The following is a 15,578-nucleotide window of genomic DNA, read 5'->3' as shown; positions in this document are numbered from 1 at the left end:
GGGCCTTCCCTGTCTTCAATTTAGTAATGACCGAGTTGGCGTCCTCAACTGGAATTGGTCTTAATAGATATTCATTTTGTTGCTCTGTAAGAGTAAGTAACATCAGGGAGTTGAGGAAGGTATCAATGTGGTTTCCCTCTGGGGCCTGTGGTTGAGAATATAGCTCTCTGTAGAAAACCTCAAAACATTCCTGAATTTTCTCCATTTTATTCTCCAACATTTTCGTTTTGGGGGATCTAATTTTAAGTATTGTACTCTCCTCCTGCTGTTTGCGTAATTTATAAGCTAAATATTTTGTTGATTTGCCCCCAATCTCATAGTACTTTTGCCTCAGGAAAAGGATTTTTTCTGAGCTTCTTGTGTGAGTATGTCATTAATTTTCCCCTGTAGTTTCCTTATTTCCTGCTTTAGGCCGGGCTCAGTGTTGCCGGTGTCAACAAGTATGTTTAGTCAGCTTCTGCTCCTTCAGTTTGTTTTTTCAAGTGGGAGGTAATAGAAATTAGTTTCCCTCTTATTACTGCCTTTAATGTGTCACACAGGATTGCTGGTGATACTTCTCCCATATCATTCACCTCTAAGTTCAAATAAACACAAGAAATTTGCGCTCTAGAGAAAGGATCCACGCTCAGTGAAAAACCTCGTAAGCTGTATGATAAGCTATTATGGCAAGGCTTAATGATACAGACCAGTGAGCAGTGATAACTAACACGTCTTTGGGGTCATCAGGTGGGAACCTCCTTTCACCAGTGTTTCATCTAGTTGGTCCCACAGCACCTCCAGGAGGCTAGACAGTGATCTCTGGCATCCCACAGACACTCCCCTAATGCCAGGTCTCACTGCTGCTCACACCAACCCAACAACCTCCTTTACCTTACTTACACATGGCTTTCTCAGCCCAAACAGCACCGCCACCTTCAACAAACCCAGGCTCCGTACATGCGGGCTCCATGTAGAAGCAGTGCTGATACTACCTTTCCTAGCACATTCACATTACCCTATTTCACACACTACATAGTGTAATTCCAATATAAGCTAAAGTTAAAGGAGATAGAGAAGATAAACTCACAGGATCAGTATCAGGACCTAAGCTTTTTTCTTTCATAGGCTTCTTCCCCTGAGTCTTCCCAAGGAACTGTCAGCTCAATGAAATAAACTATCCGTTGACTCACTGACCACAACACTATGTCAGGCCTCTGCTTGGTACAAACTATTACCTGGGGAAAAATAAGCTTTCCTCTTAAATCTACTTGCATTTCCCAATCACAAGCACCTTCTAGGCGGTAACACCCTTACTAACTTATTACTTCTGTATTTCTCACCCTCATGGACAAACTGAATTGCTGAACACCTATTCTTAAAACCTTCTGAATTTACCAATCTTTGTTTCCCTTCGATGCCTGCAGCTTAACTTGTCAACACCTGGTTATGTCGCCATGTATTCCGGCCTTGTGACAAGCTAACTTTACAGCCTGACAAAATATGCTTTAAGGTTGCGGTACCTGAACACAATGGACATGATGGGTCCCCATTTACCCACAGTTTTAGGTTCTGGGGCCGGTAATTTAACATCTCTGCCTTGTCCCCATATTTAAAGATGGGTGTGACAGTGGCCACCTTGCACGCAGACGGGAACTCAGACTGATTGAATGACAAGTTAACCAAATGTGTGTTGGGATGTAACAAGGCGTCTGTGTGTGACTTTAAAAAGTTAGTGTCTAGTCTATAATCATCCTTGGCTTTTGAGCTTTTGAGGCCATCGATAATTTTGTCAAAATGACCACCGACAAGCCTTTTAAATTCATGTCTGGAGTCCCATACTAACTTTGCTTGATTAAGCCTCTTCAATAGTCCCACAGACCAGAATTTTTTCATCACTGGATTCCTAGGCTTTCTGTTGGGAATAATATTAAGCGTGTCCGTAGCTGATGGGGGCGACAGGGCTGGAGACTCACCACTGGTTCCACGTTGTATTAGTCCTGCTGAGTGTCCATCTTGATGATCTGAGGTGCAGCTGGGGGCCCGGGCTGAGAGCAGGTCGCTAGCCCATGCCAGCACCTCTGTAGCTTTTTTTCCACTGCTTTAACTGTCTCCTTTCCTTAACTAACTTCTCTATTTCTCTCTGCTGCCTAGACTTACCTGACTGTGCCCTCTCACCCCTCTTTCTCTCATGCCACCCCAAACCTTTCTGCACCATATAAGTAAAATATATCTCCCATCTTTTCTAACTTTTCTATTGCATTTCCTCTAAACCTGCTTAAGATTACTGACAAATCTCTATTAACTATCACCCATTCTTTACTTTCATTTGCCTTAGGTCATCTAACTCTAACCTTTTGCTCCATGGTTCTCTCTCTGACTGGCATACTGACCTCAGTGTCACCTGCATCCCCTCTTACTTCCTCCTCCTCCTCCTCCTCCTCCTCCTCAGTCATCCAACTGACTTCTTAGGAAGTACTGATCAATGCAGCTACTCTGCCCTTTCTTTGCCACACACTTCTTCTTTCCCCGATGAGTTCTGAAGCCTTTTATTGATGTTACTTTCTGCCAGCTGCGAGGACAAACCTGAAGCATCCTGTTTTCGATTGTGCTACTTTTGTCCTTTTACAGATGCGCTTGCCTTGTCCTGAGTGCTGCAAATTCTAGCCCTGGTGGATAGGTCTGTGCCCCCATCCTTACTGAGTCACAGATCCAATGCATAGTCATGTCCATTCCAGTGTTGTTACCGTGTAATCCACCTGTGAGTAATTTTCCACGCCTGCTCTTCTGCCATGGGTTGCTAGCCCATGCCAGCACCTTTGGAGTCTTTTCCCTCCTGTCAGCTGTCTTCCCAAGCGGTCACATGGTCTTTAAAGTATTCTTTAATGTCATTCTTTATTGGGGATAGAATCATTGGATCGTTAAGTATGTGTGGATGTAATTTCCAAAGAATTTTGCTTTTTTTCCCTTTCCGGAGACAGAGACATAGAGATGGGTCAATGGTCTGACAAGTCTATTGTTCCAATATTACAGTCTCTTATCTTAAAGCTATCAATGTTAAACATAAAGAAATAGTCTATCTTTGTATATACCTCGTGTGGAAATGAATAATGTGTAGTTGTAGTGTAGTGTAGTGTGTAGTGTAGTCTCTTTCTGGGTGAAGTTCCCTCTGTACATCAATTATGCCCATTTCTTCCATGTATGATTTAACTTTCCTCTTAAGTGCTTTATTCGAACTGGTTACTCCTGAGGAGTCAAGATTGTGGTTTAGCCATATGTTGAAATCTCTCCCACATACAACCAGCCCCTGAGCGTCAACCATCAAATCAAATATATGTTGGTAAAGTGGCCAATCACTCCCTGGAGGAATATATGCATTAATCACTGTTAAGTCAGTCCCTTCTATTTTCCCTGTAACCTTAACAAATCTGCCTTTCTCTTCACTATTTACTGACGTGTTCATAATTGAGTGTATTAGAAATAAGAGTAGCTACTCCCCTCTCATGGCCTGACTTATCCGAGGAGGGGAACACATAGTTGAAACCCATTCCCTTCAATTTTGCATGCTCAGACTGACTCAAGTGTGTCTCCTGGAGGAGCGCCATTTGAGCTTTTTCCTTTTTTAAAACTGACAGTATCTTACGCCTCTTTATTAGATTCAAAACCCTGTTTACATTAAGATAAATTATTTTCACCAGTCCACTTTGCATATGGCAATAAATAAAACAACATGATCATACATCTTACCCTGACCTGGCAAACTCCCTTTTAATAGAACAATAAAAAGAAGAAAAATGCAAAGAACAAACAAAACCGGACTTCCCCCTTATTCTTGAGGGATAACCTCAAAATCACTCCCTGAGTTAGAGGGCCCTCAACCAAAATGACAGTCTAAGATAAAAGGAAAACAAAAAACCAACATTATTGCCTACCAAACTAAAACTTAATCTCAGCTTTCAGATAAAAATGGAGACGACTTTTGAAGGTATGATGGAAGAATTAAAATCTCCCCTCCATCAATGCCTGAATGTGACCCCACCTCTACATCTGAAGGAGCTAGGACATTCTAATGCACGCCTTGTTCTACTAAGTGAAGGTACGTCATTAAATCAGTCTGAATGGGTCATTCATGACTGTGCATACGTTTCAAATGGTATTGTTTGCTTGAAAGAAAGCCACAATGGCAGTGTATGATGCACATTCTAACGTGCACCTATTGTTGTCTGTATAAGCCCATACACTGGGTGTGAAAGACATTTTAAAGGGAAATATACTTTTTACACCAACACTTTTATTTGACAGCTGCAGTTAGTTTGACTTCACGTGTAAAATATCAACTCATGATATGACGCATTTTTATATATTAATAGGCCCTGCAGAAAAATGTTTGCAACAGTCTGAGAGGATCTTCCTATTGTCTTCCATACTGCCTCTGATATTTAGGGCTATGTTTGTGGGAATCTTTATAATGTAAATTGTTTCATTTAGTCATTTTTTTTCTCTTTGTCAGACAACATTGGCGTATGTATGCATAAAGAAAAAGGATCCCCTGATATGATCAGAGTGCTCGATTGTTTGACTGGTGAAGACAAAGCAGTGGATGTGAATGTGTTGGCAGTCAGGTAAGTGTTTCCCAGCATCAAGGAAGCGCTCTGAGGAGATACTTTTTTTCTTTTAAATTCCTGTTTACGGAGGCATTGGGAATGTTAATCATTGTGATGACTGATATTGGATGCCTGTAATCAGTGTGTGCCTGCATTTTAGCTTCCAGGCTCAAATTGTTAAATATTAGATAAATAAATATGACATTAAATCAGGTGAAATGTTTTCTAGAATCACACATTTGTAAAATTGTATGCATGCATGATCTTTATAGAAATAATCAATTTGGATACCATGAAGCAACTCATAATGTAATAATGGCTCATAATGTAATAACGCTTCATAATGTAATAATGGGCTTATAATGTAATAAAATCATGAGCGTATAACGTAATAACAGCTTTGTGCATGTAATGTAATAACTTATTACATTATGAGCCTTACTAGCGCCACTCATAATGTAATAATGGCTCATATTGTGAGAAAAGTGTTGCATTATCATCATTTTTAGGTCAAAGCTGCACACACTGACAACGAGAGTGCACTTAAGGACAGAGGTCTGTGTTTGTGTTTGACTGTGATTTCTTTATAGGTGGCGCAACAGTAACCAACTCAAAAGCTGGCTGGAGAAGAGGGTGGATTAGGGAAGAAGGAGGGGGACTGTAGTTCATGTAGTTTAAAAGAGCATTTCCTTTGTTTACCATTGCTACAATAAATGCAGGACACAATAACTTCTACAATAAAAACACATTTAAGATTGGTCTTTTCAAATAAGTAAGTGAACACTCTTTCCTTCCATACAACCTAGTGAAGACCTTCCAGTCAAAATGTTGCTGTTATTTTATTGTTGGTCTTAATGCCAATTTAATAAAGACTTTTAATAAGCATTGTTTTCCTACTACTTAAGGTAAATACACGATAGCAGCGTAACATATTCATTCAATTTACTTTTTTTTGGAAATTGTGCAAGAATGAGAAGAGCGTTTTAGAACCATGTAATAACAATGGACCAGCTCAGACTGTCAGGACACCCAAGTAAAAACATAAGTCCAAATAAATTTAACTAAACAATATGCACAAATAATACATAACCATAAATTATAGTTGCCAACAACAATCAAGTCCAGGGGGCTCCATTTGTCAGTGACTGTGCCAGTGTTCACTAAGATCAAGGCTTAACGAGTGAATGAGATTTTTTTTTTTTTTTTTTTATTTAAAAGAAAACTTTACTTCTTCCAATGAATGTCTTTAATATGGACCCATCCAAAGGATATATGTTTAGTCACGATCCAGGCTGTAATCCACCTGGCATTTTGGCTGAATAGCTGCCTGGTATTGGACGCAAGGCCACTATTGCGTCCAGCCACTCTGTATAACCGACTAATACTTATGCAGCAGTCTTCATACGTCATAATATTTAAACTTTCCACCAACTGCTTACCTGCAACAATCCGACAGTGGAAATGAGCATGGCATTCTCAAAGGCCCAAAATACCTAACACGGGTGCCACCTAGTGGCTCAACTTTATACATCTTACATAATAAAATGTGAGAATGCAATTACGATTAAATAATTCTTGGTTTCACTAATTTCGTTTACTATGCGCTGAAACCCATGCCGTTTGCTTTATTTGCACCTTTAAGATGTAAAAATTATGATAATGCAACACTTTTCTCACAATATGAGCCATTATTACATTATGAACTTTTATTACATTTGAGTTACTACATTATGAGCTGTTATTACATTATGAGTTGCAACATACCATCTTTAAATAACAATCTAAAAGTTGGTTCAGTTATATTTTAATGAAGATTTGCATCAGAGCATGTAAGCAGTTTCTGACCTGCCGACTGTTGTTTACAAAATCCTCCACAATGTGTAATGTTTATTTGCACCTCTGTGGGCATCTTTTTTACCAAAACCACACCAAGCTGCGGCAAAATAGGTCAATATTTTTTTCTGGTTAAATAAAGGTTAAATAAATAGAATAAAATACTATAATAATCGCCATAATAGTTCAGTTTTTCTGTGGTCAGGAGGTCTGTTCAGGTGTTCCAGGTGGGAAGAAATTCTTTGTAACAAAGGTCAACATGTTTCAGGAGTCACAGGACTCTGTTTACTGATTGGTTGCGAGTATTCATCATATATCATGCTGGAGGACTATAGTTAAAAATTAGCCTTTGGCTAACACTGGCACATTTACAGCAATGTTCATTAATGTGCACTGTCCTCTAAACAAATAAATAAAATAAAATAAAAAAATAAATAAAATAAAAAAATACTCTCTGGCTGCAATTTGCCACTAAAAGTTAAATTATCCCCACCTTGTAGTTTGGCTGCACTTCGCCAAAGAACCAAACTGCACCAGCTCCTAGCAGTTGCTGCATCTAACTATAGCCACTGTGTAGCAGCTCGCTGCAGGCCGCACTTTTTCTCCTGCTTGGTGTGTTTTTGCATCATTGTCTCTGTATACTACAGCATACAGGTACTACAGGTTTTTTTTCTACAGTTTCATTAGCAATTTGTATTTCGCCTGCACAAATAGAGACAACAAAGAGCCAGTCAACCCTTGTTGTTTAACACAGTTATGAGTGGCACATGAAATATAGAGAACAGATGCAGCAGCAGTAAACTGTATGAATTGTGTTAAGTGCACTAATGAATAGAGCCACAATGTTGTAGCTATTGTGTTTTCTTTTATATGCTGTAAATTTTACAGTATACAGTATACATTTTTCTAAATGTTATATTTAACACAGGACTGGTGACCAAAGAGATGACCGGACATTTGTCACAACCAGGACTCCAAAAGAGGCCATATTGGTAAGTTTGTCTGTCTCATGTTAGACCGTTTGTTTGTTTGTTTGCTTGTTTTTGTCTGAGCCATCCTCCCACTAGTTTACTGTACCTGACATAGTTTTCATATGATGTCACACAAATGATACACAATGCATGTTAAAGAATGGATTACTATGGAAGCATTGCACGTCATACGCTCTTAATAAGCCATTTAAAAATGTATGTGAAGACTTTTTTCAACAAAGTAACAATAGGACACACTTACAATATTATTTGTGACTTGAATTTTTAATAGGTGCTGATCGACACAAGCTCCTCCATGGAAGAAGAGTGCTATGGAAGTGCAGGAATAAAGAAGATTGACGTTGTAAAAGAGCTCTTTGACAACTTTGCAACAAGGACCATGGCTTATGATTTTTATCACGTCATCGGCCTCGTGAAGTTCGACTCCCTGGTGAAAATTCTCCACACATTTACCGAAAATCTGGAGAAGTTCAAGGTAAAGTCAAGTGTTTGATCTGTGCTATCTTTCCTTTATTGTAGAAAAATTTACAGCTGGCCTTAATGTGATAATTAACCTCCTTTTACATTTGTAGGAGCATGTACGCAACATTGAGGCAAGTGGATGTACTCTGCTGTATGACGCCCTGCGACGTGGGGCGATTGAGTTAGAAAAGGTCAAGATGAGGTTCCCAGAGTGCAGACTTCGCATCATCTGTCTCACTGATGGAAATGATTCTGGGTACATTTATTTCTCTGTTATGATCACTTACGGTACCTCAGCTATACTTGACCTGTTAGTACATGAATTGAATGTGCATACTGTGAGAAGTAAAACAAAAAGTAACAGTGACTTGAAAATATCAACTAAAGTTTCTGATATTTTTAAGTGCGCTGATGTGATCATCTCAATTCTTTCCACAGATCCTCAATAGAGCCAGATGTTGTTACAGCCAAACTGCTGAAATCTAACATCATTGTGGATTCAATCCTTCTTGGAAACGTGGAGAACAATATGCTGCATGGAATCAGCAATGCAACCGGTATGACAACAAAGACTTATCCCTCACAGATTTTGTGTGTAGGCTTTAGTGACATCTAGAGGTGAGATTGCAGAACTAAAACTTCTCCCATGTGCCAAGAGTGTGGGAGAAGTATGGTGGTAGATGCAAAAATGTGGTTGGCCCTATCTTGAGCCAGTGTTTGATTTGTCCATTCTGGGCTATTGTAGAACAATTTACGTCAACACAATAATTCATATTTCCATGTGATTATAAACTAAAAAAAACATAATTATGAATAATATATACAGTCTCTGCCACTAGATGCCCTTAAATCATACATACTGGACCTTTTATTGAATCCCTGTGATGTACTTATTAAATCATTGGTCAGGAGTGAAAAAAATGATGCCATAGGGGTACTGTACATAATTATCTATGACTGACTTTTAGGGTCATGAAGAAACTGAAAATTCAAAAGATCTCATTTCATTTGCACAGTGGTGCAGTTGTTAGCATTGTCACCTCACAGCAAGAGGGTTCCTGGTTCAAACCCAGGGTGGGGGATTCGAAGACTGGGGTGGAGGAGCCCTTTTATGTGGAGTTTGCATGTTTTCCCCATGTCAGCATGGGCTTTTTCCGGGTACTGTGGCTTCCTCCCACAGTCCAAAGACATGCTGGTTAATTGGTGATTCTAAATTGCCTGTAGGTGTGAATGTGAGTGTGAATGGTTGTCTGTCTCCGTGTCAGCCCTGTGATAGTCAGGGAGTACCCTGCCTCTCACCCAGTGTCAGCTGGGTTAGGCTCCAGCCCCCTGGTGACTCCTAACAGGATAAGTGTTTATTGAAAATGAATGTATGAATGAATTATTTCATCCAAATCACAGACGTAAAGTCTTGTTGACACCAGATAACTCTAACTACCGTTGTAACATTTTAGCTTGTCACCTGGAGGCCCACTATAGTTCTTGGCTGAAAGTCTGAAAGCGATGTTTCCTTTACAGGGCTGGTAGAGAGCATATCTAAACTAAGCACAAAAAGTAAGGAAATTTGTGTTTGGTAGATTATTTGATTATTTCTTTGTTATTACAATGCCTCTTGGCAATAAATCTTATACCATTGGAAAGCCTGTTTATTTCCCTTTTAAATGTTGCCACATTTGTAAGGAACATGCATTTGTGGGATGAGCAGCAAAGCTGAGTACGTGGGTTGCGCTCATGAAAAATTTTCCAAATCTTCTCTGCCAATGCCAAACAGTTTTTTTTTGTTGTTGCTATTGACTCTGGTTTTGAGCTTCTGGTACCCCCAGGTTCTGACATCCTGTCATAGTAACATCATTTGGTGGAGGCAGTGGGATGGTGTGGGGCGGCATCTCCCTCACTGGAAAAACGAGGCTTGTCATCATTGGAGCCGATCTCAATGCAGAGAGATATCGAGATGAAATTCTGTAACCAGTGGCAATCCCACATCTCCACAGTCAAGAATTCTATTCTCCGAGATGACAACGCTCGCCCCCACAGAGCGGGGTTTATCAGAGACTACCTCCACAATTTGGGAGTGGGATGGCCAGCAGTCCTGACCTTAACCCCAGTGAACACCTGTGGGATCAGCTTAGGCGTGCTGTTCGTGCCAGAGTGAGCAACACAACCACGTTGGCTGACTTGCGACAAAAGCTGGTTGAAGAATGGGATGCCATCCCACAGCAGTGTGTGACCAGGCTGGTGATCAGCATGAGGAGGAGGTGCCAGGCTGTTGTGGCCGTGTATGGTTCTTCCACATGCTACTGAGGCTCCCGTTTGTTAAATGAATAAATTGTTAAATTGCCAATAGGTCTCGTTTCTTCAGACTTCAATCATCCAATCCACCAAACAACACCAAACAAGAGTCAGCAGCAAAAAAAAAAAGCTGTTCGGCATTGGCAGAGAAAATTTGGAAAATTTTTCATGGGTGCAACCCACATGCTCAGCTCTGCTGCTCATCCCAGAAATGCATGTTCCTTACAAATGTGGCACCATTTAAAAGGGAAATAAACAGGCTTTCCAATGATATAAGATTTATTGCCAAGAAGCATTGTTAGAACAAAGAAATAATCTACCAAACACAAATTTCCTTACTTTTTGTGCTTAGTTTAGGAGGTGCGCATCTGTGTTTTTTTAGCTCTTGTGTTATAGTCCACATCTTGTAAGGTAGGAAACGGTATTGTAACTCAAAAACATGTTTGTTTTGATGGACATGGATGTGTACTCTAACAGATCTCTACTCAGACACTTAATATTTTCTCCACTGCACATCCACGTTGCTTCCAGGTGGCTGCTGCTTCAAACCACGGACAACCAAAGAGGGTCTGAAGCTCTTTGAGATTGAGACAGTTCTGTCTTTGGAGCAGAGGAAACTCAAGGACACACTCGATTCGTCTTCCATCAGTCGGGTTAGTTACTATAGATTATTTGTCCACCATTATGTTAGATGTGATACGAAAATGAATTGCATTACTGTTTAAGCCAGGTATAACCTTTGCACATTGTGAGATATGCTAATTAATTTGTTGCTGTCATTTTATAGCGTTGTTTGGCAAGCATCTTTACTACTCATGGGTATGACGACAGTCCAGAGACGTCCTTGCCAAACCAGATAAACAGCAAAGTGACAGTGACAGAGTGGTGAGTGATGGAAGCAACGGTCCCATAGAGGCTGATAATAAAACTGGTCAGGTAAAGTTACTATAACCATATCCAACTGGTGACCACTTTTCACCTGCTGTCATACCTTTTGATTTAGAGTGCAGAGAATGGGCTGACAAAGTGAGAGGCATCTTTACACTGACAATGTTTGCAAAAAATAATGCTGATGATCAATGTAAACAAAACCAGACTAAGGCCCCCATCACACAAAGCATTTTAGCAGCTGGAGGCGGCCTCCTGTAAATGTTTTTAATGAGAATTAAAAATATAAATTCAACCTATAAATTCAAAACCATGATGATTATAATAATATATTTTTTACTGTATATACTTTGCTATAATATTTACTTACTTTTAATAAATTTTAGAGTGTTTGTAATAACTTTAAAGCACTAATAATCTTTCTGAATAGTGCTCTGAAAAAGAAGATAAAGGCTGGGAATTGGTATAATGACAAACGTGTCCTGGAGGAGATGAGGAGCCTTCACTGTAACCCACATCCCTTCTTCAGGGTCTTTCCATCAGAGTCAGACTTCAGTAAGTGGCATGTCCTCTCATTTCAGTGTAATGTATTTTATTTTTTTTTATTTTGTTTGTGTGTGTGTTTGCATTTTTTCTGGGGCACACAAATGGCACAAGGTTTAGTTTTAGCTATGTAACATTGTATATTTTATGTGCAGAATGTACACAATGTAAACTGGGATTCACAATAAGCAGCATTTCTTGTTTTCAGGTACAGGTTTTTTTATCCATGTAAATATGTAACTTTAAATAGCAACACATATTATATTTTCAGGTTGTATCCGTCCCATTGTCATGAACACGGTGTCTCAGGAATCTCTTGAGGAATTTCTTTAAATTTGTCGAAAAACATCCTCTTGCGCTAAAGGATGAACTGGTTAGATTTTTTTTGTTTAACCTTTATTTAACCAGGTTAGTCTCATTGAGATGGGGGATCTCTTTTTCAAGGGAGACCTGGCCAAGGCAGCAGCGATACAGTCACATAGTTGCAGTTGACAGTAATTAGAAAAACATTTACAAACACAGAACAAACCCTCATACAGTCAGAACATTTACAGACCGAAAGCCTAGACTCCATGGATTTCACTCTCTCTTTAAAATCAGTCAAAGGAATCAGTGTATCTAAGTGTAGTTCAGACTGAAGCTTGTTCCAAACATCAGGAGCTGAAAACCTAAAAGATTTCTTTCCTAATTCAATCCTTATCTTTGGAAACAACCAGTTTCAAAATGTCCATGTAGCGGAGATTGTGACTTCCTTGTTTCCAGGTTAATAGTGAACTTAAATAAGAAGGATGTCTGCCCAAAATTGCTTTGTAAATTAAGATATACCAGTGACTGAGGCGACGAGCAGATAAGTTTCCTTTCCTGAGAGAACACAGTGATGAGTGAGAGAAGCACAGTTCGTAATGAATCTCAGAGCCCCGTGATACACTCTGTCCAACAGGTGAAAACAATGAGCAGGTGCATTCATTCATTTTGGCGGTCAAAGGCCACTGTGACCGTACAAAACACATCATATTAAGTTTTAAAGTTTGAATGGGGCTCAGCGGGGCGTTCTGTGAGAGCGCGATATTATCGTAATATGGTAAACAAGCTAACGACAGATCGGAAATGTGCAACAGCATTTTTTGCCGACACTAGATATCAAACAAAAGCCAGAGACTGTGTTGTAAGTTACTGTGAGCTGTAAACTGACCATTTAAAAGCAGAAGAGAGAAGATAATGTCTCTGAGCTTTACGGTGCAGAGCCTCTCTACCTCTGTGCTGCTGCAGGCTTGTCAGCAGTTCCCTGTACCAAAGAGTAGCATCAAAGTCAAGAGTGCTCACTCTGCAGCAAAATCTGGGGACCCAAACATCCTTAGAAGTTCACTGCACAGCACACTGACTAGCAAAAAAACTGCTAGACTTCTCCGACTTTCAGGGGCAGCCCTATGAAGATGTGTGTGAAGCGTTCACCATTCACAAGAAATACACAAAATACATTTCATTTAATTCTTCAAAGTCTTCACAGCATATTAGTCAGGACCGAGAAGGATATAAAGTGCAACTTGACAGGTTGGCTGAGGCATATATACACATGGAGGTAATTCTAGTTTCTTATCGTTTCAGGGTTCTGGAGGATCCTCATGCAAGGCCCTCCTGACACGCCGTATAAGAAAGGAGTGTTTGAGCTGTACTGCCAGTTTGGTCCAGACTACCCAGCGAAGCCTCCAGTCGTGCGCTTTGTCACACCTGTATCCTGCCAAATACAAATGAAAGACAAGTCTTTGTGTTTCTGTTGTAAAATGTAGACACACATTGTGGTTGTTCATCACTGATAAAGTAATGTTGTCCGTCCAGAATGTGTGTGTGTTTTCTTAACACAATGACAGGTTTACCACTGCAATGTCAACAGCGTTGGCCGCATCTGCCACAACATATTCGACCGCAACTACAACGCTCACATCACCATGAGGGAGATCCTGGAAGCTGTGTATGGACTGCTCATCATCCCTGAGCCTGATGATCCACTGGACAGGTGACATATATACACACTCAGTCATAAATAGGTCACTGTTATGGGCACTAAAGGGCATTTTCACCAAGAGATATTTCTTACGTTGAGGATATTTTTAACCCATTTTCACTTTGTTCTGTTTATTCAAAATGTTACGCACAGTAAAAATCCGTCACAGAGGTGTTGATTCAGCATTGTAGAGCAGACACTTGACTCCCATTTGACTCCCTTTTTTTCCTTTCAAAGCATTTTGGCAGAAGAATTCCTGACAAGCCGTAAGACGTATGAACGAGAAGCTGAGAAACATACAAAGAAAAACGCAGGAATCTCAATGGATGACATGGAGAAAGTAAATGGGTTCCTTTATATTAAATGTGTGCTGGTCATCACTTTTATTCTTACAGTTTAGTGCCGTACAGGTTTTCCTCACCATATTGTTTTGTACTGTTTTTGTTTTTATTTAAAGAAACTGGTGGAGACTGTGCCTCAGTTTATACCCCAACATCTGATCTGTCCGCTCACAAAGAAGATGTTTGTCGATCCTGTGAAAACAGTGTATGGCACTGTGTATGAACGCAAGGCCATTGAGGAGCACCTGAAGCAGTGAGTTTATTTACTACTGCTGACACTAATTAAGTTAGGTGTGATTACTTTAGTGACTGACAGTTGTTAAGAAACTACACGGTTGCACATGAACTCGTCTTTTAATGTAAAGTTAGCATAATGAGTTGACTGTACTTGCAGACACCACTATGACCCAACGGCCGGCCCGGGACATGAGCTTGAAATGAGTGACATCACGGCGGACCAGACCATGAAGAAAATGGTGATGGATCATCGTTCTCAGCAAATCCAGATCGAAACTACAACTGAATAGTTGGACATCAGTTTCACATGACAAAAATAACCAGCTGCTTTTTATATTATTCTGTACAAGTTAATTCATATTAACACATTATCCTGTTAGTTAGGGGCAATTAGTGTGTGTTGTTCTAATTATTTCACTCCTGCCTCAACGTCACTTCTTTACATGAGCAGTTATTTGTTTCATCTGTTGAGACACTTGTGTTTGGAGTTCATTCTTGTTCTTAACTTTAGATTGTTCAGGGTGCCTTTTCCATTTTGTCCTGTTTTCTTAGTCACTGTTTTATCAGTTAAATATATTGCATTGAAAATCTGAAATAACTTTTTTGAAGTTTGGTAAATCAAAGTGTAAGTTCATTGTATTTGTTATAATAGTGATCGCAAGAGAATAAAGCATGAGAGTGATTGAGACATTTTTTTTCATCATTTTCAAATTTGCAGAAACATTTGTTTTTTGTTTTTTTTTCCCCAAGTAATCCCTGTAAAAGCTGATCTATATTGATGTGCTTTTAAGTCACACATGGGACTTTTATGTCAGCATGCTATAGCCGAGTCTGTGTGAGTGAATGGAGAAACTAATATTTTTCACCTGTGTTTTTTTTTTTTTTTAATTTAAGAAAGGAGTAAGGGACAATGCACATTAATTAAAATGCACACTTGGATCTGTTATGTAAATGGGCCTGATTTAGTCATACAGGCTAATTTCCATCTGCAGTCCCTGGCATGTTCATGGCATATAAAAGAAACCCCCATACAAGCTCAGTACTTAGAAGCAAAGACTATTAAAGACAGTGATTCTCAGCAAGACTGAGCACATTTTAAATAATTGTATATCTCTTTATATTAAGTGTTTCAACATTTCATATACGGTACACAATTTGCATACAGTTATAATTTGCATGTTTGTAGAGTTTGTAGAGTTTACAAAATTAAAACCATTAAAACTAAACTGTTATGGGGGATAGATGGAAAGATGTGATCATCAAAAAGGTCATTATGTAACTGAAAAACACCAACTTCTTACTAATAACACTGCTGAGGACAAAAATATGGGTAAAAGCTTTAAGACTGACATAAATTTGATTATTCTTTTCCAAAAATGACAAAATAGGGACTCACCAAGACTCATGTAGT

General features: G+C 39.4%; 1 protein-coding gene across 1 annotated transcript in view; it reads left to right on the top strand.

Moving 5' to 3' along the window:
• The window catches only part of LOC117271369 (uncharacterized), a 32,342-nt gene extending 17,487 nt beyond the window's left edge, over positions 1 to 14,855 (top strand). The window contains exons 12-25 of the mRNA XM_033649489.2: positions 3,930 to 4,072; positions 4,487 to 4,598; positions 7,342 to 7,405; positions 7,677 to 7,880; positions 7,978 to 8,123; positions 8,306 to 8,424; positions 10,688 to 10,809; positions 10,944 to 11,041; positions 11,475 to 11,599; positions 13,193 to 13,317; positions 13,456 to 13,601; positions 13,827 to 13,929; positions 14,047 to 14,183; positions 14,325 to 14,855. Of these exons, the coding sequence (XP_033505380.2) occupies positions 3,930 to 4,072; positions 4,487 to 4,598; positions 7,342 to 7,405; positions 7,677 to 7,880; positions 7,978 to 8,123; positions 8,306 to 8,424; positions 10,688 to 10,809; positions 10,944 to 11,041; positions 11,475 to 11,599; positions 13,193 to 13,317; positions 13,456 to 13,601; positions 13,827 to 13,929; positions 14,047 to 14,183; positions 14,325 to 14,457 (1,777 nt within the window). The 3' untranslated portion in view covers positions 14,458 to 14,855. The remainder of the gene's footprint in view (positions 1 to 3,929; positions 4,073 to 4,486; positions 4,599 to 7,341; positions 7,406 to 7,676; positions 7,881 to 7,977; positions 8,124 to 8,305; positions 8,425 to 10,687; positions 10,810 to 10,943; positions 11,042 to 11,474; positions 11,600 to 13,192; positions 13,318 to 13,455; positions 13,602 to 13,826; positions 13,930 to 14,046; positions 14,184 to 14,324) is intronic.
• Positions 14,856 to 15,578: the final 723 nt, after the last annotated feature.

Source organism: Epinephelus lanceolatus, chromosome 12, assembly GCF_041903045.1.
Source record: "Epinephelus lanceolatus isolate andai-2023 chromosome 12, ASM4190304v1, whole genome shotgun sequence".
NCBI lineage: Eukaryota > Metazoa > Chordata > Actinopteri > Perciformes > Serranidae > Epinephelus > Epinephelus lanceolatus.
The sequence above is the reverse complement of the archived record's forward strand: the minus strand, read 5'-3'. Positions and strand labels throughout refer to the sequence as shown.